Source organism: Zingiber officinale, chromosome 10B (assembly GCF_018446385.1).
Source record: "Zingiber officinale cultivar Zhangliang chromosome 10B, Zo_v1.1, whole genome shotgun sequence".
Taxonomy (NCBI): Eukaryota; Viridiplantae; Streptophyta; class Magnoliopsida; order Zingiberales; family Zingiberaceae; genus Zingiber; species Zingiber officinale.
This window is the reverse complement of record NC_056005.1, coordinates 13,098,627-13,121,559: the sequence shown is the minus strand read 5'-3', so window position 1 is coordinate 13,121,559 and position 22,933 is coordinate 13,098,627. Positions and strand designations below refer to the sequence as shown.

The window sequence follows — 22,933 nt, the reverse complement described above, 5'->3', positions numbered from 1 at the left end:
AACAAGAACGGGGTCCGGAAAATGCCTGTTTAGGCTACCCGATTTAAGCGAGGAAAAGATTATATTTATATATCCTTTTCCTTTTTATTTTCTTATTTCTTTTTCCTTTGCTTTTATCGCCGTTTCTCTCTCGCCGAAACCGTGTCGCGCCCCTTCTTCCCCACGCGAAATCTCTCTGCCCTAACCGCTGCCGCCCGCGGTGGTTCCTCCTCCTCCTCGCGACAGAAACCCCTCGGCCAGCAGGGGCTCGCCGGAAGGAAGATCAGTTTCGTTGCATCGCGTCGCCGCCACCGGCCGAGTCGACGCCGACCCTTCTTCTTAGCCTAGCGTCGACAGCCGGCCGCCATCGTCTGTGCCTTAGATCGCCGGGAGCCGAGAGCCGCCGTCGCACAGAGCAGTGCCGGCCACCAGATCTGTTCCGAGACCCCCTCACTCTCGATCACCCCTGCGCCAACACCGTGCCCTAGCTTGTAGCCGGCTCCGACGCCACTGCCAGCCACTGCCTTGTTTCGTGTTTGAGCAGCCGGCGATCGCAGGGATCTTCCTCACCAGTCCCGTGCCCTGGGTTTGATTTTTACAGTCGGCCTTGCTTCATTTTTTTTTCTCGGAGACAAATCGATTAAGGTAAGGTTAGGTTGTTAATTAGGTTGGTGTTTAGATCTATGATTCCCATAGCTTGATATTTGTTCTTGTTCTGATCAAGGATATTATTGCTTGATACCATATTGATCTGTTTCGTGGGAAGAATTTCCAGCAAGGTGCTGTTCTGTGGTTTGTTTTGGGTTCGGCAGCTTTCTAACAGCGGCTACTTTTCTTAGGCAGCAACGTTTCTGCTGGGAATCTAGGTAAGGTGTAGGATAACAGATCCTTGTAGTAGATTCTGTGTTGGTTGGACTATTATGATGGTAGATGTGAGTTAAGTTTATATGATGAATTAGGTTATGTATAGAATTGGATTGGTATTGAATTTAATCCATTGCTTGTTTTGTTATATGGGATCAATTCCATTTCTAAGGAAGGATAAGGTTATTAAATAGGTTTGGAGATTTTTATTTAGTTATATAGCTAAATACATTATCTGTTTGATAACACAGGACTTTGACGCGAGACGGTATCTCGACGTTGGATTGGACATTTCTTATTTGGAGGCGGGTACTTTTGACTCTTGTTGTCTTTGATATGCTTAGTAATGGAATTAACATGTTTCATTAATTATGTTTCTTATCTATATCGGTTAATCACTACCCAAATCTTACATGCTTGATTGATTGATTGGTTTTGCATCTCAGGTATATTTTTACCTGTTTATACATGCTTATAGGGGTAGTGATATGCCATGCTTGACCATGTTCGGGACCTAGGTTTTATACCTTCTGTGTACCTTGATTTGATATGATTCTTTGACCTAGGGTGCACATTTCTATATATATGGATTAGGTCGATGTTTATATGGTTATTGCCATGCATCATTTGCATGATTGCATCTTGTGCGATAGTCCGCTCCATTATTCCTGAGCACATCGCCGATACATGGATCTGCACACACCACCACTCATGGGTTAGTGGTCGATTCGGCAGTGTGTGTCGCAGCAGGGACTGTTAGGCACCGTTGGTCCCCTCATGGGTAGTGTGACACAAGAGTTATCCGACAGGATTCCTCCCGTCTTTGAGTACCAGGAGTTGAGAGCATTGCGCTCCCCCATCTATGATTTGGGGTAGGAGGATAAGTGTACTCCGACAGATCCCGTCCACTCGGTCACTCATCGGGAGTAGTGACGACAGAGTGTACGGTTGTCACGCCCTACCTCACTTTTGTATGAGATGATCGATGGCGTCGGGGGTGACCAGGACGCATCATTGGCATCATATGCATGATGCATTTATTGCTTGTGTTTGTGGTTGTTGCATTTATATGCTGCATATTGTTTGGATGCCTATGTTTGACATGCATCTGATTCCTATACCACTCGGTTGTTTGACCTTATACTCGGACTGGTTAATGACATTCTCTGCTTACTTCAGATGCATATTTATATCTTTCTTATAGCAGGAGACTGTATGATTAGTGTTAGGTGTTATTTCTTTACTTTGCATATCAATTGTACCGCGAGTGTTGGACTCACCCGCCTCCATTGTTGATATTTTGGTTGATCTGTCGGAGAGAGTTCGAGTTGCTGGTCCCTGCAGACCTCGAGGATAGGATTTGGTTTCCGTTTTGGTTTCTTTTCTGTTCTAGACTATTTAAAACTTGTTATGTTTTAGATTTATTCCACCTATGGACGTTGTATGGATTTTATGATGTCGATGAAATTGGATTTGGTTTTATTCTACTACATGCCTGCCTGAACGGCAGAAGAGGTAAGAAAAATCGGATTTGGGCTTTACGAGTGTAGTTGAGTAGGGTGGATTTCGAGTCAGAGTATTATTACTGCGTGGTTGTGTCAGCCAGAGGCTGAATATATATATAAACTGCGTGGTGATTGATTTTATTTATTGTTATGATTCCAGCCGCCTGTGGCTGAGTATTTAGTGCTTGTAGAAATTTTTGATTGTCCGTCGTACAGGGGAGATGCTGCCGAAATTTTCTCGGACAGGGACTCCTCTGGGGGCGTGACAACATTGGAAAGCCATGATGGGAACTGAACCTCCCGAACATGTCCTGCCTTCCTGAGCTGATCTACCTCGGCTCTTATTATTTTATTCTGGTCTGTTGAAAAATTCCTTTTCTTTTGTTTGATAGGTCTGGAATTTGGTAATAAATGCAGCTTATGTTCGGCCACTTCCGGCTTGACCCCGGGAAGCTCCTGAGTAGACCAGGCAAAGACATCTCGGTTATGGATCAGACACTAAATTGACTCTTCTTTGAGGAAAGAGGGTAGGTCGCTTGCCACCCGGGTCAAACTTTCGGGTCGCTCGGTGTGCAATTGTACTTCTTCCCCAGGGATGGGCTCTTTAGCTATAGGCAGAGACTCCTCTTGACAGCATGGACACCGCCATCTTGCATCCTTTGATTTTTCCGAGCCTCCACTCGGACCATGTCAATATAACACCGGCGAGAAACCCTCTGTTCCCCTTTAACTTCTCTGACCTGCTCGCTCACGAAAAATTTGATTTTTTGATGGAAGGTTGAAACAGCAGCCCTAAATTCATGCAGGGCGGGCCTTCCCAAAATGACATTATAAGAAGGGGAGTCCACTACTATAAAAGTACTCCTCCTTGTGCGCACCAACGGCTCGGTGCCCAAAGATATGGCCAGCTTGATCTGACCCATAGGCTTCACTTCGTTGCCTGTATATCCGTATAGAGATGTGGCCACCGGCTGGAGTTCAGCAGCATCAATTTGCATCTCTTCGAATGCGGTCCTGAATAGAATGTTGACCGAGCTCCCGGTGTCGACAAAAACCCGAGCCACTCGGCTATTGGCAATGATGGCTTTGATAATGAGAGCATCGTCATGAGGCAACTCCAGGCCCTCCAAGTCTGCTGGCCCTGTTATAGCTAATAACAGGGCCGGCAGCTTGCTCTTGACTGCATCCGACGGCGTGAACCTCCAAGCGACGGACATGAGACTTGCATGCTCTCCCTGAATCTCCGTTAGTTGGCCCTCCAGAGATCATGCCGATCTCTCTGACAGCAGCATTACCTCTATTCTCAGCCTCCCGTGATCCTTCTGGCTCTTTTCCCCGGCCAGGCTGATGAGTACTGGGTCCTGCGAAGTCAGAGCGAGATTGCCCGGCCTGTCCAGTCGCCCGCCTTTGCTCCTCCATCATCTTGATCAATTGAGGAGCTAGCTCGGGCAGAGGTAAACCCATCTCGGCAGCCCGCTTGGAGTCTCGAGCAAACTGAAAACAATGATTAGTATCATGCGTACGTGACCGATGATAGGTACAGTACCGATTATTCCATGGCCCTGGTCGAGGAACATGCATGGCGGCAACTCGTGGTACGGGTCTGACTTCCGGCCCGGGATGAAATGCAGGTCTGGCCTTCCGAGCTCGCGGCAGAGGTTGAGGGGGTGGTTGAGGTACCCTTCTTTCTTGCTTGTTGGCGGAGGGAGGTGGTCTTTCAACCTTCCTCCGAGCTACTTGTGCTTCTTCCACTTTGATATAAGAAGCAGCTTTTTCCACCATCTCATCAAAATTCTGAGCTGGATTTTTGATGAGATCTCTGAAGAATTCTCCCTCTCCCAATCCATGAGAGAAGGCACTCATCAGAATCTCTGAAGTGGCAGTGGGGACATCTTGAGCCACTTGATTAAAGCGGTTGATATAACTTCTTAAGGGCTCAGTCGGCCCTTGCTTTAGGGCGAAGAGACAATGATCTGTCTTCTGATACTTCTTGCTGCTAGCGAATCGACGTAGAAAAGCCGTTTTGAAGTCCAAAAAACAGGTAATGGACCCTTAAGGTAGCCCATCGAACCACTTCAAGGCCGAGCCAGCTAAAGTGTTCAAGAAAACTCTACATTTGACAGCATCACTGTATTGGTGCAGCAGGGCTGCATTTTTAAATTTTCGCAAGTGCTCTTCCGGGTCCTTACTCCCGTTATACTCTCCGATCGACGGAGCTCTATAACCCTTAGGCAATCTTTCATTTAAAATCCTGGTCAAGAAAGGTACTCTCTCATCCGGATCCTCTGGGAATACCTCAGGTACGACAAAGGCCTTCCCCTTCTTCGAATCTCACGGCAAGGAACTCTCAGCCATAGAGGCTTGAGGCTGCTCCTTCTTGAGACTGTGACCCTAGGGCTCTGGCTGGTAATACCCCCCGCCAGGCTCATGATAAGGAATTTGAGGAAATACCTCAGGCTGCTTTCTCTTAAAGCCCCGATCTGAGATAGGAAGGGGCTCCTTGGAAGCTTCAGCAGGAGCTTGTCATGGTCGTGAAACAGTTGCCTGCTTCTCGGAGGCTGCTCGCTTTTTGGACTCCTTAAACAGCTCGTACTCTCCGACGGTCATTGTGACATGGATACAGCCAGACTCCTCCATCTTCATGTTCCGGAATAGGCGATTGTGTTCCCATAAACGGCGCCAAATTTGATCCCGTCTAGAAGCTGAGTCGGATGAAGGCGGGCCTTGTTGTGCGGAAAGTTGACAGAGAGTCGTTGAAGTGTTGAATCTGCCTGGTACCCTCCTTGGAAAGGTTCACACGGGTGGTTGATGGCTAGAGATGATCAGGACGATGATGCTGTAGCCCTGCGCATATTCAGACGAATCCCCCGGTAGTTAGAGACCAGAAACCAGGGAAAAAGTCCCCGAGTCAGGCCCTCCGACGCTCAAATCAGGTACTTTTTCCCCAGAAATCGGAGAGAAAGGATGAAAAGTAGAGACTAGTGAGAAATGACGAGTGAGCGTACCTGCATAAGGGACAAGACATCCCTTTTTATACTGCAACGGAAGTTTCTGGGTCTGTTGGGTGTTAGGGAATGTCGGCTGTCAGGCTTTATCTAACGATGATTGACACATGGCTTTTCTTGATAGGCTGGCGGCAAAACCGAAGGTGTATTGAGCCCCGATTGTTGGCATACTCCCTGACACCTTGATTATTCTCTCTGACAAGCAGTTACGATTCCTTGGCTGATTTGTCCTGTAGTGTCTGACCGACGAGCCTGCGTTCCGAGATCTGGGCTCGCCCTGCTTTTATATACTATTACCCTTGACTTGTATGCCCCGATCTATGTTAAGCTTGTATCCAGATCTGCCTTTGTCATTTGCTATCTCTGGCCTGCACATCTCGATCTGCACCCTGGGTCTGTATCCATACTTCTGCTCCTTGGCTTGGATGTCCCGACCTGCACGTTGGGTCTGTGCCAGACCTCTGATCCTTGGCTTGGATGCCCCGACCTGCACGCTGGGTCTGTAAGTAGACCTCTGATCCTTGGCTTGGATGTCCCGACCTGCACGTTGGGTCTGTGCCAAACCTCTGATCCTTGGCTTGGATGTCCCGACCTGCACGCTGGGTCTGTAAGCAGATCTGTGATTCTTGGCTTGGATGTCCCGACCTATACGTCAGGTCTGTAAGCAGACCTGAGATCCTTGGCTTGGATGTCCCGACCTGCACACTGGGTCTGTAAGCAGACCTCTGATCCTTGGCTTGGATGTCCTGACCTGCACGTTGGGTCTGTACCAGACCTGTTTGCTTGTAGTCTCCGTCCTTAGCTATACCTGGCCCGCGGGCCCGTTTATTACTCACTATCAGGGCTAGTCTTATAATCCCCTCCTTTGACCACCCTGTCCGCTAAGACTTTGACTTTGGCCACGTAAGCTAGACTTTTGACCTCCCTGCTGTCCATGTCAGCCTGACTGCTGACCGGCCACGGCGGCCTGACTTCTGACCTTCCTGACCTCCACATCAGCTTGACTGCTGACCGGCCACGGATGCTTGACTTTTGACCCTCCTGACCTCCATGTCAGCTTGACTTTTGACTCACTTGTGGCCTTGACTCATAATAACATCATCCTATCGACCCCACAAAACATGAATCGTATCAACATTCTTTAGCTCTTACCAGAACACAATGTTTCATAAAATTCAATGTACATTAAAATACAAAAATAATGAACTAAATATATAAAAAAGACAATGCGATAAATCTCAAGATCCATATTGAACCTTGCTCTTACTCGGATTTAGCCATTAATTGAACTGACCTTTCTCTCTATTTGACTTGAGAATTAATCCTTGTCCTTACATGGCCAAAAGTTCATTTGAGTGTGATTCTGTGTAGTCCTTTCAGTGCTATAATATTCTAATTATTCCTTTTAGATTCTAATAAATTTCTAATTATTCCAAGCATTTTTTTATGATTTTATCCTGGCAGACTCTGTTTTGTCACATTTAAAGCAAGCTATGGATGAACCACTCGTTTTAATCAAGGGCTAAAAATCAAGGTGATTTAGCCCCTGTCATTAATTTGTCATAAGATAATATGATTTAGACATCATAATTAATTATCTTGGAATACAATTAAGTTTATACTCGAATAAAATACATATAGTCCCTCTAGCTGATAACCAAAACTATAAATCTTGTAAGAATATCCATATCAGCAATAATTCTAGTGAAAAAAGGCTTATATTTCAGTATTCAACTTGCAAAGAATTGGTGTTTAATACTAAGGTTATAAATTGCATATATTTCAACAAATAACCTTTTTTTATAGCGTTTTAGATATTTAGACTTGGTGAAATTTGTTTTTGTTTATATCTTTCTGCTTGTACATACTGTAAGTCGTAGATAAGTATTGATTAATTAAATTGCAACTATAAGAAAATTTCGTTGCAATAATTTCTGGTTTAGATTATATTAAGTTCCTAGGAATGATAGATCTATCACTATATGATGTGGTTGAGATAATTGATGAATATTTCTCTTTTTAAGCATTCCAATTAGTCATCTTGTTACCTGGTGCTCTTACTGCTTTTTTCAACTATGATTTTTAGTCTTGGTTTATTAATATATTATTTATGTGTTTTTACAGTTTACAAATCTCAAGTACTCCAGAGTTGAAATTGATGAAGTGTGGTTCGAGTGGGCTGAATGCATGCTAGATTACATTTAAGTAGGAAAGGTATTTGATTTTTGAAAACTTTGGATGATGCATGCATTTGCATGGAATGTAAATTGCGGATACTATATTGATGTGTACAATATCTATTACCTTTTGATGTTGTAAAAAGAATATTTGTATATTTTATGGATACTGACTTGATGTATACAATATCTATTACCTTTTGATGTTGTAAGAAGAATATTTGTGTAATTTGTGGATACGGACTTGATGTGTACAATATCTATTATCTTTTTATGTTGTAAGAATAATCTTTATGTGTTGGTTACAAGGATATTGACTTGGTGTGTTTAGATACACCGATGTATAATAATATTAACTAAATTTTGTACTATTAAAATGTTGTATAATATCGGTTTTTCACTGTTTCAGAAATCGAATGTCGTTAAACAATACTGATATTACATCGGTTTTCCACCGCTGCCAAAACCGATGTCATTAACTGATATTACATCAGTTTTACATCATTGATGGAATTGGTGTTGTTAATATTACATCGGTCGTAAACCGCTGCCAAAACTGATGTTATTAACATATATTACATCGATTTTACACCGTTGCTGAAATGGTGTCGTTAAGTGATACTACACCGGTTCATAACCGATTCGAAAACTGGTGTCGTTAAGTGATACTATACCGGTTATAACCCGATGTCTAAAATGACAGACCTTTTACATCGCTTTCATAGACATCGGTCGATTTTATAATAGACAATGGTGGAAAATTGATATCTATGAGGATTTTTCTTGTAGTGTTGTATCATAACATTACAGATTTCGAGAAGCAATTAATGTATGAGAAGATCATTATGTGACATTGTACTGCACCAAAGAATACAATAATAGCTAAGAATGTAACAGTTTGCTTGTCTTGAATCATGGCTACATTGACTCTTCATAACCAGAAATTTAGTTAGTCTAGTACTAAAATTCAAATTGACGAATAGTAATCCACTCATACTCGACTATTCATCCCAAGATTATGTACCCCAATATCTATAATCTTAGAGGTACTACCAAGAACGACTTGGATACATACATTTGGAACATTTCATATCAGGCCCACGTTGGGCCTGATATGAAATCATATCAGGCCCAACGTGGGCCTGATATCATTCCATATCAGGCCCATGTTGGGCCTGATATGAGTCAATATCCGGCCCAACATGAGTTTTTTTATTGATTTTTTGATTTTATATATTAACATCTATGAAAAGTCAAAATAAATAATGGACATCATATTTGAACTTCTTGTAATATCAGAAATCCATAGGAACTGAAATGGGTGCAATCGGAGTTCTCTAGGACCAAAATCCACTGATGGACCTAGAGAATTCCGATTGCACTCATTTCAGTTCCTATAGATTTCTGATGTTGCAAGAAGTTCAAATATGATGTCCATTATTTATTTCGCCTTTTCATAGATATTAATATATAAAATCAAAGAATCGACAAAAAAACTCATGTTGGGCCTGATATGGACTCATATCAGGCCCAACATGGACGTTTTTGACTAATCTTTCATTTTGTATGTTAACATCTATGAAAAGCCAAAATAAATAATGAACATTATATTTCAACTCCTTGTAATTTCAAAAATCCATAGAAACTGAAATGGGTGCAATCGGAGCTCTCTAGGTCCATCAGGGGGTTTTGACCGAAACTCACTGATCGACCTAGAGAGCTCCGATTATACTCATTTTAGTTACAGTGGATTTCTGAAATTGCAAGGAGTTCAAAGATGTTATTCATTGTTTATTTTTGCTTCTTCAAATGTATTAAAATATTATTAAAAAATTGACTAATGTTATTCATATGTTCTACATGCCAATAAAAAAAAGAGAAGAGAGAAATACAATGGAGAAAAGAAAAACAATAGAAAAAGTCAAATTGTCAAGAGGGTAAAATAGAAAATGCACTTAAAAAAATACGTTCTTTGGTAAATATCAAAATAGTGTACGTCTTTTGGTAAATTTAAATTTCTACATGCGTCCTTTGATAAATTACCGATAAATCTATCAGTACACTTTTCTGAGATTGAATAAAAATTTTTATTTTTTTCATACATTTTGTATATCCTGAATTAAATTTTTTATAAACATATTTATATTCAAATAATAATAATAAAAAAGGAAATACAAGTCATTTCTATTTTGTCAAAATAAAATTACTTAAAATTAAATGAACACTAAAAGTTGATTTATACTATGTAATTTCAATTTGATGATATTTCAAAGTCTATTATTTTCTTCACAAATATAATAAAAAAATGGATATTAAATTATATTTAGATCGATTAATTTAAGTAGTATAATCTATTAAATAGTACTATAAATAATTTTTTCCCAATAGCTAATAAAAGAATAGAAATACAGGAGCACATGCCAAATTAGCTTGGTGATATGAAAACACTTCAATACCGGTGTCTTTCTCGTCGACAGAAACAAGTTGAAAATAATATAAGAGAAGAGGGGAATAACACTTAGATCTATATATAGCACGTTACATATGATCGACTAATAAAAAAAAATTATTATGGACTTTGAAATAAAAAAGCTACTGATGCGATGGTAAGGAGGGATCCCATCCCATGAAGAATAGTTATCATGATGGAGGTCAAAGTCAAAGCGGTTAATGCTCAGATATCATCGGCCGGTCAGGGCTACCACGCTCCGACCGAGGGTAGAAGGTGCCGATCCGACCCCAAGTCCAACTCAGGTAATACGCCGAACAACCAACGCTCAATAAGGGAGGTCGTCAAAGAAGATGGTATACAGAAGCCGAGCCAAGCGGTTATCCTGCTCGGCCAAACACTAGGATTCGACATTGACAGAGTAGAACTTCGGCCGAGCGGCTACCCCGCTCAGCCAGACACCAGGATTCGATATTGGCAGAGCAAAATTTTGGCCGAGCGTACGAGACATAAGGAACAGTGAGGTGATCGGCCGAGCGACCAACCCACTCGGCCTAGCAATATACTCTCTCTATGATATCCAACGATATCCTTTTGGGAGTTAGTGTCGCCTGTCACTTCAGAGATATGCTCGCCCTGTGTAAGGTATTGTGTCAGGGACACTTTACCAACAAGTCTTTTCAAGGAAAACTTGGGGATGAGTGCCCACCTTGGGGAGTGTGCACGCGCACTACAGAAGCTCTATATAAAGGGGAGTCCAAGCATCGGCGGAGGTACGCAATGCGCAATACAGTGTTGTTGCTACTGTTCATTATAGTTGTTGCTCCACCTTATATTTCATCATCGGTGACTGACTTAAGGATTGAAGGACCAAAGCTGGGACCCTTTCCCTGGCTCGACACTGACGTCATCTGTGTTGCAGGTCGGAGCGGAGTCTACAGGTGATCAGCGGGAACGTCACATCCCTAACTTGTCATCTCTTCGACTTTCGGACAGGATCAATTACAATATACAAAATTTCTTAGTTCCTGTCCTATCGAAAAAGGAGAAAAGAGCGAAGAAGAACATAACAGAACAAAAAATAGCATATGTAATATCTACCTTCCACTACATTGCAGTTACTCCCAGCAAAATGACACAGTTATCCTTCACCCTCTAGAGCTTAGGAATCCTCTCTCTCATTAGATGAAGAATAGAATAAAATAAAAAAAGACCCAAAGTCAAATATCATAAGCAATAAAGCAACTAAGGGCATCTTTAATCCTTAAAGTTTTGAATGAGATTTTTTTAGAATTTTAATATGTCACATCAACATTATAAAAATTTATTGAAACATTCTCAATCGTTAAAATTTTGAGTGAATTTTGTTTTTGTAATTCTCTCCACATGTAGTTGCATAGCTTCATGCATATTACATCAATTTCAATACAAATCTACTATTCTCTTCACAATTTTTTTTAAAAAAATCTACATACAATTTTTCCATTTAATATTTTTATATAGTTTTCATTTGATATTTTAATTAATTATAATCTTTAATTTAATTTATTTATAATTAACAATTAATAAATTAATTAATTTATAATTCATAATTTAATATAATTTATCATTTTATTTAATATTAAATTATTTTATCAATTTAATTTAATTATAGTCATTTGTATTTTTTTTAACTTATCTCAAATATATTTATTTTTAAAATAAAAAAATATAATTTTAATTATTACTAATTATTTATAAACTGAAACATTATAATTACTTCATCAAAAAATTTATTTTTAAAGTATTTAAAAAGGTCAATCATGTACATTAATTATTAGCTCCATCTTCAAAAGAAAAAATAAATTTGAAAATTTAAACATGCTAGCTCTTGAATTAAAAACCTCAAACCTCACCTACATAATCATAAAAACTTTTTAATGAAGTTTTTAAATTTTACAAATCTTTAACAAAGCTTGCATTAGAGATGGACAAAAAATGCAAGGACCTGACATTTATTGGATTAGGTAATCGGTCTTATAAATGAGTATGATTTAATTATAACATGTATTGGTAAAAGACAAATGCATAATTAAATTGTAGCCATTAAAGAGATAGGTGAAAGTGTAAATAGGGCCGGGAATCGAAGTAGCGTGGATGTCCGCATGATGCTCATGCAATTTAAAATTCTGACAATTTGTCAAAGATTTTATAAAAATAATAAAGAAAAAATTTTAATCATAATGGTCCCAATAAAATTAGGCTCCTAGGCATAAGTCATTAATTAATGATCTATACCTTAAGCCGGGGTTGAGCTAACACAATAATTAGATAAACCAATCTAACTCATGTTATGCCCGAATACAATAGCTACTAATCTAATCAATATTCATTCACTATCTAGTAAACCTTAACAAACTCTACAATGTCAAAGTGCAAGTCGTAAGTAGCATGAGTTACCTGCATCCTAATCTTAAGATCATCTGAAACTCTATGCACTAGGGTAAAGAAAGGAGTCTCCAAAGACGACAAGAGTTGAAAGGATTCTCTCAGTACTATCAAATGCCGATCTATCATGTTGCTTGGGCATGTTATCGTGTCACTTCAGCAGTAGCAACACCTCCTTGTCATAACCCTAACTAGCTAGGTGCCAATAGCAAGATCAAACGACCATGCCCCTACCCCTATTACAAGATCGCGTAGCCATGATGAATCGGCATCTCCAGCACTGCAAGATCATGCAGACACAATGAATCAGCGTCTCCGCTATGGAGAGGTGTTCGTTCGTCACTGGTGCCGTTGCTCCTCGACCTTAAGCGAATGATGTTATTAGCCTCCTCCGTTGAATTCCTGATGATCTCAGCTACTGCTCACTCCAAATTGATGATCTCAAAGCTTTACCTCGAAGCGCGGATGGTAAAGAAAAAACGAATCACGGGGAAAAAATCACCAGAGTAAAGCAAAAGAATTGGATGCCATATTATCTTTTAAGAGAATTGAAAGGATGTTAGATTTAATTTTTAACAGTATTATAAAATATTAAAAATTATAGTAAAATTGTATATTAGTTTTTTTTTTTTTTTTTTTTTTTCAATAAACCTACCTTGCAGTGAATCTCTGAATCTTTCTTTACCCATATTCTGTTAAGCACTAACATGACAGAATGTCAACTCAATCCAACTCAAGTAGAACACTTGATAGACGTTTTAATATAAGAAAACTCTGCGCGAGTGAAGGCAGAGAGACATTTAACTATAGTTTCACTTGGCGGCGGCGGCGGCGGCCAACTGTTGGTCGCGGTAGTAGCGGAAAAATTCCACCGTTTTTTCGCGAGGTGGCAGGTTGTCCCTGATCACGGGAACGCGGAGGAAGTCGTCCATCCACTCGGCGAACCGTGGCAGCTTCTTGGCGTCCACCACCGTGAAACCGGCCACCTCCTCCGATACCCCCAGCCAGAACGCCATCCATCCGACGGCCAAGTCTGCGAACCCGATCTCCACGCCGCCGAAGAACTTCTTTCCCTCGAGCTCCTCGTCCAACCTCTGCAATTGTTCTCTTAATTGCTCTATTGCTTCCGACCGCTCCTCGCCCCTCTCGAAGAAAGCTTTCTTCGTCGCTTCACGACACTGTAGCACAAGTTTCTCCTATCAAGATCTCTAATAATTACTGAAATTATTCAAATCCAAAATTTGATTTCATGGGAAAAAACTCAGGACATTTTCTTCTGCGAATTTAGCCCAGAAGCGCGCCGAGGCACGACGGTAGGGGTCCCGGGGCAGCAGTGGCCTCCCCACCCATGTCTCGTCGATGTACTCGAGTATGAGGAGAGAGTCAGTGACGGCGCGGTCACCGTGGAGGAGCACGGGGACCTGCTTGTGGACGGGGTTATGGCGGAGCAAGGCGGCGCTCTTGTTGGCGAGGTCTTCCTCCACGTACTCGTACTCGATGCCTTTCATCTGCAGCCCCCACTCGACGCGCCGTACTGACGGACTCGCCCACATCCCCAAGAGTTTCACCTCCGCAGCCGCCGCCACCATGGCCGCCGTTATTCAAATATCACTAGCTCCAGCAATCTATTGCAGGGGATCTAGATGCAGACGGCCTTTAATGGTGGGAGATGCAAAATCCATCCATCGAGATCATGCCCCCTCCGAAAGTGGAAGAGCCGACGACAGATAAAGTTAGAGTAGTAGAATCGCTACGAGAGCAATTTAATTCAAAGGTAAGCCATCGGATATGGTCGTGAATTGTGGCATGTTCATTGTAGGATAGATAGACAGTCAAATTATGAATTATATAATCGAATATTTTACCTTTACTAAGGCCACCAGACAACTCTATACATTGTCCGTACTCTTTATCACTGAAATATTTTCAAAATTTTAAGATTTTTTACCATAAAAGTGACGTGGTAGTAAATCTCTTTTACTTCGGTTTCATTAACCCCAAATTACCATGCTAGTCCATCCAAATTTGAACGGAATACTGATTGCAGCAGCCAAGATACATCAGTAGAGATTTTCCCATTTAGATTTCTTTCAAAATATATGTATCTTTGAAATTAAATCGAATGGATCTATCCTTGAGAACTCAATTTTGCATCGAGTTAGCGGTGGTAAATCATCTGCCTTCCCGTAGTCGAAAGGGCAGCCATCGTATTCAGAGGTCCATTCTGTGACATGTCAGATTTATACACGGGTCTTGTTTGGCACATACTATTCTTGTCCTATCATGGGACCTGATATTATTATATATAGATACGAATGCGAATCCTATGGAAGTCATTTTCGATATTTAGCTTTTTTTTTTAAGATTAAATTCTTAATTTAGTCAAAAATTACTCCAATTTAATTAATTTTACTTAATACTGTGATAGCCGTTTCTAGAAATTTGCTAAAATAAGAATATTTTAAAATGAAAAATAGGTTAAATATTATTTTAATATTTTTTAAAATTGACTTGTCCATTTATTAAATCCATTTCCATAAAAATATAAAAAATTATTCATATCCGTTTATTTTCTCTCACTTTTTCATTTCTTTAATTTTTTTTAAATATTTTAAATGAAACATATTCTAAATTCCACTGCTCTCGTCCGTCATCCACGACTTTGCGATTTGACATTTATTCTTCTTGAAACGAAACATTTTGCAATAGTAGAAGAAAATTTTCCTCTAAAATTTTCACAGTAAATTGTTTTGCATTATAAAGAACATAGATGAAGCTTGTGATTAACTATGATATAAAAAACATTTTATTATCTTTTAGGTGCAAATTCATTTGCAGTATAAATTATAAAAAGTATAAATGTATCGCACTTTTAATTATGATATCTATAAAAAATTGCTTTAAGATGTTATTAAGAACCAAATTAACATATCTAGAGTAATTGTGTTAATGTAACGATTGAGACAATTCTTTGAGAAATATAATGCAATTCTTAGCTCCACGACTGCTACAGACAGAATCTATCAAGTCAATAAAGCAGTCATTTCTCATGCCACAAGTAAAAATAATGCTGCAAGTTTATGCGTTTTTAAAAGGTGCCTTTTTTATTTGAATGGGACCGCCATGAAAAATACTAGTATTCAATGTTCATGGCCAATTTTTCTAAAGAAAAGAAAATTGTTGGAAAAGAAACTGTCTTTATTTGCCACCTTTAACCTTAACCTTTAATTATTTGGTTGAAAGGTCAAGTAAAAAAAAGATTTTTTTATAAAATTGCATATAAAGTCATATTAAATATATATATAAATGCCAAGCCGACCGTTATTGTTTAGGCTGAAAATATCTATTAATTGATACTGAACTATAAATTCATTGTAAATGTTGTGGAAAATAAAAGAAATGCATTTTTTATGGTGATTAATTGTTATACGTACCTCGATAAAAAAAAGATCGAGGAACCAATTAAATGTTGGATATAAGTTCAGGGAAAAAGGTGGAGAGGAAAAATAGTTATGGATGATAATTCCATCCGGAAGTTGAGTCGGATGAAGACGGATCTCGATGTACTGGGGGTTAACGGAAAGTCGCTACGGCGTCCAATCTATCTGGCATTATTCGAAAGAGTTCACACGGGCGGATGACGAAGGGTGATGACCAGGATGATGACGTTAGGGCTCTGCACACACTCAGACGAGCCCCCGAGTCGTTAGAGACCAGAAACCAGGGAAAAAGTCCCCAGGTCAGGCCCTCCAACACTCAAGTCACGTACTTATTCCCCAGAAGCACAGTGTAAAGGACGAAAAGTAAAGACAAAGCATCCCTTTTTATACTGTAACGGATGTTTTTGGGGTCTGACAGGTGTCAAAGAATGTCGGTTGTCAGGCTTTGTCTGGTGGTGAATGACACGCGACATCTTCTCATAGGTCGGCGGTAGGACCAAAGAGGTAATGAGCCCCAACTGTTGCATATTCCCTGACACTCTGATTATTCTCTGACAAACAGTTATGATTTCCTTGCTTGCTTGTCATGTAGTGTCTGGTATCCTCCACTTGTGATTGCTAAGCTGGGTCTTTGCATTTGCTAACCCCGATCTGATATCGCTTCTCGATCTTAGTTCGGTTCTGTTTATCCCGACTCCAAAGCTGTACGTCTGACTTGATCCAACCCGACCTGTATGCCTGCATCTAATTCTGCTTACCTTGGACCATGAGGCTATGAATCCTGACCTGTATCTTTAGCTGGCACATCCCGACCTGCACGTTTCATCTATCCATGTATCCCGAGCCATAAGGATATAAATCCTAATCCATATCTTTGACTAACACATCCCGACCTGTACATTTCATCGATTCAAGTATCCTGAGCCATAAGGCTATAAATCCTTATCTGTATGCATCGGTCTGCTTCCGCTTATCTTGAGTTCCGACCTGTACTCTTTGATCCCTTTATCCAATGTCGTGAGGATATAAGTCCCGACCTGTATCCTCGGTAAGCACACTCCCGACCTGTACGCTTGTGCATGTATCTTGTGACGTAAGGCTAGAAATCTCGACATGTATCCTTGGTAAGCACACTCCCGACCTGTACACGTGTGCATGTATCTTGTGTCGTAAGGCTAGAAATCTCGACATGTATCCTTGGTAAGCACACTCCCGACCTGTACACTTGTGCATGTATCTTGTGACGTAAGGCTAGAAGTCTCGACCTGTATCCTTGGTAGACATCACCTACCAACCTGCTTCTGTCCTCTATAATCCATGGTTCGTACATCCTGACTTGCATGCCAAGTTTGTATACCGATCTGCTTCTGTCCTCTATAATCCATGGTTCGTATGTCCCGACCTATATGCCAGGTCAGTATACCAACCTGCTTCTGTCCTCTGTAATCTATGGTTCATACGTCCCGACCTGTACTTCAGGTCACCTGCTTCTGTCCTCTGTAATCTATGATTCGTACGTCCCGACCTGTACGCCAGGTCTGTATACCGATCTGCTTCTGTTCTCTATAATCCATGGTTTGTACGTCCCGACCTGTACGCTAGGTCTGTATATCGACCTGCTTCTGTCCTCTGTAATCTATGATTCGTACGTCCTGACCTGTATGCCAGGTCTGTATACCGACCTGCTTGTGTCCTCTGTAATCTATGATTCGTACGTCCCGACCTGTACGCCAGGTCTGTTTACCAACCTGCTTCTGTCTTTTGTAATCTATGATTTGTACCTCCCGACCTGTAAGCCAGGTCTGTATACCGACCTGCTTCGGTCCTCTGTAATCCCTGGTCCATACGTCCTGACCTGTACACTAGGTTTGTATACCGATCTGTTTTTGTCCTCTGTAATCTATGATTTGTACCTCCCGACTTGTACGCTAGGTCTATTTACCGACTTGCTTCTGTCCTCTGTAATCTATGATTTGTACGTCCTGACCTGTACGCCAGGTCTGTATACCGACCTGTTACTGTCCTCTGTAATCTATGATTTGTACCTCCTGACCTGTACGTCAGGTCTGTTTACCGACCTGCTTCTGTCTGTAATCTATGATTTGTACCTCCCGACCTGTAAGCCAAGTCTGTTCTACGTCAGAGGCCTTTCCTTCCGCGCCTTTACCTGGCCTGTGGGCCCTGCCCTTAATTGCCAACGATGTTGGATCTTGTCCAACTTGTAATCTTATCTTTTGACTGCCCCGTCAGCTGAGACTCTGACCATGGCCATGCAAGCTTGACTTTTGACCTCCACAGGGGCTAGACTTCTGACCATCCCATGAGCTTGACTTTTGACCACGTCATCCGCCTGACCCCCTTCTCATGCACCGTATCAGATGATATTTTAATTTAAATTGGAAAATTTAAAGTATTTTTTTGTTGATTTATATTGAGTCTCATAAGTATTGATATTGTGAAAAAAATCATGGGAAGAAACTTTTTTCCATATGGGCCCGTTGCCGGCAGAGGTGCATATATAAAATTTGAATTGTATTGAAAGTTGACTTATGTATGATCATAAATGCTTAATCAGTCGGAGTAAAATTTATCCACATAGAATATTTTGCTAACATTTAGATGTTCACGAACAACTGATGCGTAGTTGTCGATGTAGTATGTATTTCTATTATATTTTGGGAAATAGATATTCATTGTAACCTTAAAGTACTATCGGAGGGGACAATTCTGTTTTAAGAAAACTATGTTAGACACAAGTCTCAACACTCAATTGTCTCAGTAACTCGACACTCAAGTGACCCAGTAACTCAACACCCGGTAACTCAATCAAATCAGATTTGACCATATAAAGTAAATTCATACTTTCTTATTTAGCAATATGAAATTATCCACTCAGACTACATACTACATAGATAAGTTGAAGTATAATTTAAATGTCAATTCAATAATTATTCTTGTAATATTCAATAAGTAATTTTGATGGTGGAAGATTGTCTAACATTAAAATCAGCTTCTTAATATCTACAGTTTGGCAAAATTGATGCGGATTTTCAGGTATTAGATTAATAAGTACAATATAGTTAGCAATTAAAAATTCAACTCTGAAAACTTATAATAATATAAAATTATACCAATTGAAGTAATGATTAAAATCAATTAAGTCATTTAGGAACAACTTTCATATTAATTTATTGAGAGGGAGGTAAAATAAAGAAATCTAAGTGACAAGTGCCCGAGCATAGGTCTACAAAGACGATGAAATTTTCTACTGAATCTTGACCTTCTGACCATTACAGTCTTATCCCAAATACATACCATTGAACCATGCTCCCGAGACCCGTAAATGAAGGCATGGAATGACGAATGAAGATAAGGTCGGCACGTGGCAAATTAATTGTGTAATGGACAAATTACTCTAATTCAAAGTTAACCCAAGTAATTAACTGTAAATAAGTTTTCCTTTAAGAAGCACAAACTATTTATTGATTGTAAATTTAAATTATTTTACTAATTTTATCTTACTTAGATTATTTTTTTGAATTAATTTTATATGTTTTAATACTATTTTATTTGAGTTTTGACCAAAATAAAAATTGAACAACAAAGTACTTTTAGAATATTCCAAAGAAAAAATTCCAAAAATAAAACCCCATTGCATTAAGTGCTTAATGTGATATCCATTACTTGAAAATTAGATTCACACTCAAATGATGGCAGGGTGATGCTGGAATATAATTAAAATCGTAAACAGATTATGAATAATAATAATAATAATAATAATAATACTTCAAAAATACGTGTTTAATTTCAATATAAAAAATGTCAATAATCAAGAAGGCTACAATGGAAAGATTTATTTATATTTGATGAAGCCCACGTGTCATATATTAAATAGAATAACAAATTAACCGCGTGTGGCTTCCCTAGGCTGCCGGAATTCATTTCCTAATTTGATTGTAATTAGATTTTGTACACAATCTTATAATTAGATTGTAAATCACAGTTATTCCCATCACAATAAATTATGCCAAATAAAACCGTTTATTTTCAATCCTTTCTGAATGATAATTTTAAATCCCAATCGAATTCTAATTCTGTTCCAATCTTATTTCCAATTATTCCAACTCAAAAAATCTATAAATAACACGCCATCCTAATCTGCTTTGAGCTGCTCGACATCACCATGACGACGAAGCGCAAGTCTTCCAGCGGCGATGGCGAGGCCACCCCCACTGTTCCGGAGTGGGTGGCCACCTTGGCGAGGCAGCAGTACTTCACCAGCGGCGGCGGCGACGACGACGGCGAAGCCATTGGGGTGCCGGTGTGGTTCATCGCCTCGAAGAAGGTGGAGAAATCCGACCTCGTGACGCAGCAGAACCGCCTTTACCTTCCGACGCACTTCGTCGCGGCCAATCTCGTCGACCTCCTCTCCCCGGAGGAGCGCGCCTCGGCCAGCCTCGTCGGCGACATCAGCCGCCCTAGTAAGCGGAGCCGCACGGAGGCAGAGGAAGAGGAGATGAATAGGAAGCCTAAGGCGGCGGGGCGGGTGCACGGAGGGCTGCCAGTGCGGGTGTTCGCACGGTCCGGGTTCGTGTTCTTCCTGCGACTGACTCGATGGGACGCAAGCGGTGGCACCGTGATCAAGGGCTACGAGCTCAAATTGTTCCACTTATGGAGTGCGCTGCAGACGGGTGACAAGATAGACGTGTGGGCCTTCCGTCGTGGCGGCCGCAACGGCGAACTTTGCTTCGCCATCGGGAGGCCGTGAATGAACTGTCCGATGAACAGCTTGTTAAGATCTGTATTGTTGATCGCGACTACGTACTTCAGCAATGATATATGGCATTGAAGTAGTTGCGCTTGTTCTTGATTTTTCTTTTTCTTTTTAAGAATTTGTTCTTGAGTAGTAATATCGTCGGTGCAGTTATTCAAATCCTTTTGCTCTACAATTTACCCTTGTGAGATTGAAATACAGATCATAATTCAAGTTATTTTTTTGTAGAATCTTAAGTTTAAATTTTTTATAATAAATTTTGTACATTTAGCTAATAGTCGACGTATGAGCATACTGATTTATATATCTATTTACTATATATATTTTTTCGTCAAATTAAACTTAATTTTTTAAAATGAAAAATCCCAATATTCACAAAATCAAATTTACCAATATTTTTAATTTTAGACCTCATACTAGATTTCAAACTATTTAAAAATAGTTTGCAATTTAACTCGCGGTGAAGTTTTTTTATTAAAACTAATGAGTGAAAATTAAATATATAATTTCATCGAAGTTAACAAGTTTAATTAATGTGGCTAAAATTTCAATATTAAATTAATAATATTTTTTTAATTAAGCCTTTTTTAACAATAAAATTAGAGTATGTCGTTGATTTTTTGAGCAAATAGTTTTTTAAATTAGAATATTTCTTGTGAAAAGAAATATTCTAATAAATAATCAATAGAAGATTTATGGGTATGTTTTTGATAAATCAGGTATTTAGTTAACCGTTCAAGTTTTGACAGTGGTCACCATTAATTGTGGTCAAAATTTCTGCCTTTTGAAAATATTTATGATTGTCCATTGGTTATTTATTTTATTACATTCCCTGATATATATATTTTTCCTTTTTATTCTTTATTTACTTTTAACTAGAGTTATTTGTAGAATGAACAACTGAAACAATTGGCATGACTTGATATCATTATAGAATAATTCCATAATGATCAGTTAATAAATATTATATTTTGTTTACGAGATGTTTTTATTACTGCTTCAAACATATTTGGTATTAAATAGAATATCCAAGTTGATTTTGCCTTATACAATCGTTGCAAACAAATTTACCGCGCGAGTTAACTCGGCTTGTTGAGCCGGCTACTTCAATTAATTTCCTAAAAAGAATGATTATTCCAAATCCTAATCAAATGCGAATTCTGTTTCTATTTTATTTCCAAATATTGCTAACTTATAAATCTATAAATAACACTGCAAATCTTAATTTGTTCTTGCATTCTTCGTTAATTAATCCATAGAGCACCATGCCGGCGAAGCGAAAGTCTTCCAGCGACGACGGCGAGGCCACCGCCACTGTGCCGGAGTGGGTGGCCACCTTGGCGAGGAGGCAGTTCTCCGGCAACGACGACGAAGCCATTGGCGTGTGGTTCATCGCCTCGAAGAGGGTGGAGAATTCCGACCTCGACACGCAGCAGAACCGCCTCTACCTTCCCACCGACTCCGTCGCGGCCAATCTCATCAGCCTCCTCTCCCTGGAGGAGCGCGCCATGGCCAGCCTCGTCGGCGACATCGGCCAGCCTAGTAAGCGGTGCCGCGCGGAAGCAGCGGAAGATGAGATGAGGAAGAAGCAGAAGGCGGCGGGGCGGGCGCACGGAGGGCTGCCAGTGCGGGTGTACGCACGGTGCGGGTTCGTGTTCTACCTGTGGCTGACTCGATGGGACGGAAGCGGTGGCACCGTGATCAAGGGCCAAGAGCTCAAGTTGTTCCGCTCATTCAGTTCGCTGAAGAAGGGTGACAACATTGACGTTTGGGCCTTCCGCCGCCGCCGCGGGGAACTTTGCTTCGCCATCGGGAGGCCATGAACTGCTAGTTGGACCACCTGCTACAATATACTACTCTGTTCTGTTCTGTTCTGTTCTGTTCTGTGTTATGAACACTTTTTTGGGGAATGTCAGCGTTACTCCAGTCTCTCAAGTCAAATTGAGGAGTCACACGATTCGTTAAGAAAGATTGATTAATTTGTGTTGATGACACTTACAGTTTTTAGCAATGCATTACAATATCAATTAACTACATTAATAAACAAGTTCTCTTATGTTGCCAAGCAATACAACTAAAAAGACAAAAGAAATATTGCAAAACAATTTAGGTGCCGCGCGAACAATAACACCAAATTGAGACACAATCTATTCAAGAATTATGATCTAAAGAGTTAATGGTACATGGGATCAACATACATATGTATTTTTGTATCTTTCAACATCAAGGTGCTAGTTTCCCTTGTCAAAAAGATTGATAGTTAAATGGGCATATTTTATAGTGAATGGTTTTCATGATCATTTAGTTTTGGAG

The 22,933-nt window shown here is 40.0% G+C and overlaps 1 protein-coding gene across 1 annotated transcript; it reads right to left on the bottom strand.

Annotated features, from left to right (window-relative positions):
• Positions 1-13,080: 13,080 nt before the first annotated feature.
• LOC122028577 (glutathione transferase GST 23-like) lies at positions 13,081-14,237 on the bottom strand. Its single transcript, XM_042587419.1, has 2 exons — positions 13,675-14,237; positions 13,081-13,584 (listed from the first exon to the last, which is right to left on the bottom strand). Exons 1-2 carry the CDS (start codon positions 13,993-13,995, stop codon positions 13,219-13,221), a joined length of 687 nt encoding a protein of 228 aa, XP_042443353.1. The 5' UTR covers positions 13,996-14,237; the 3' UTR covers positions 13,081-13,218.
• Positions 14,238-22,933: the final 8,696 nt, after the last annotated feature.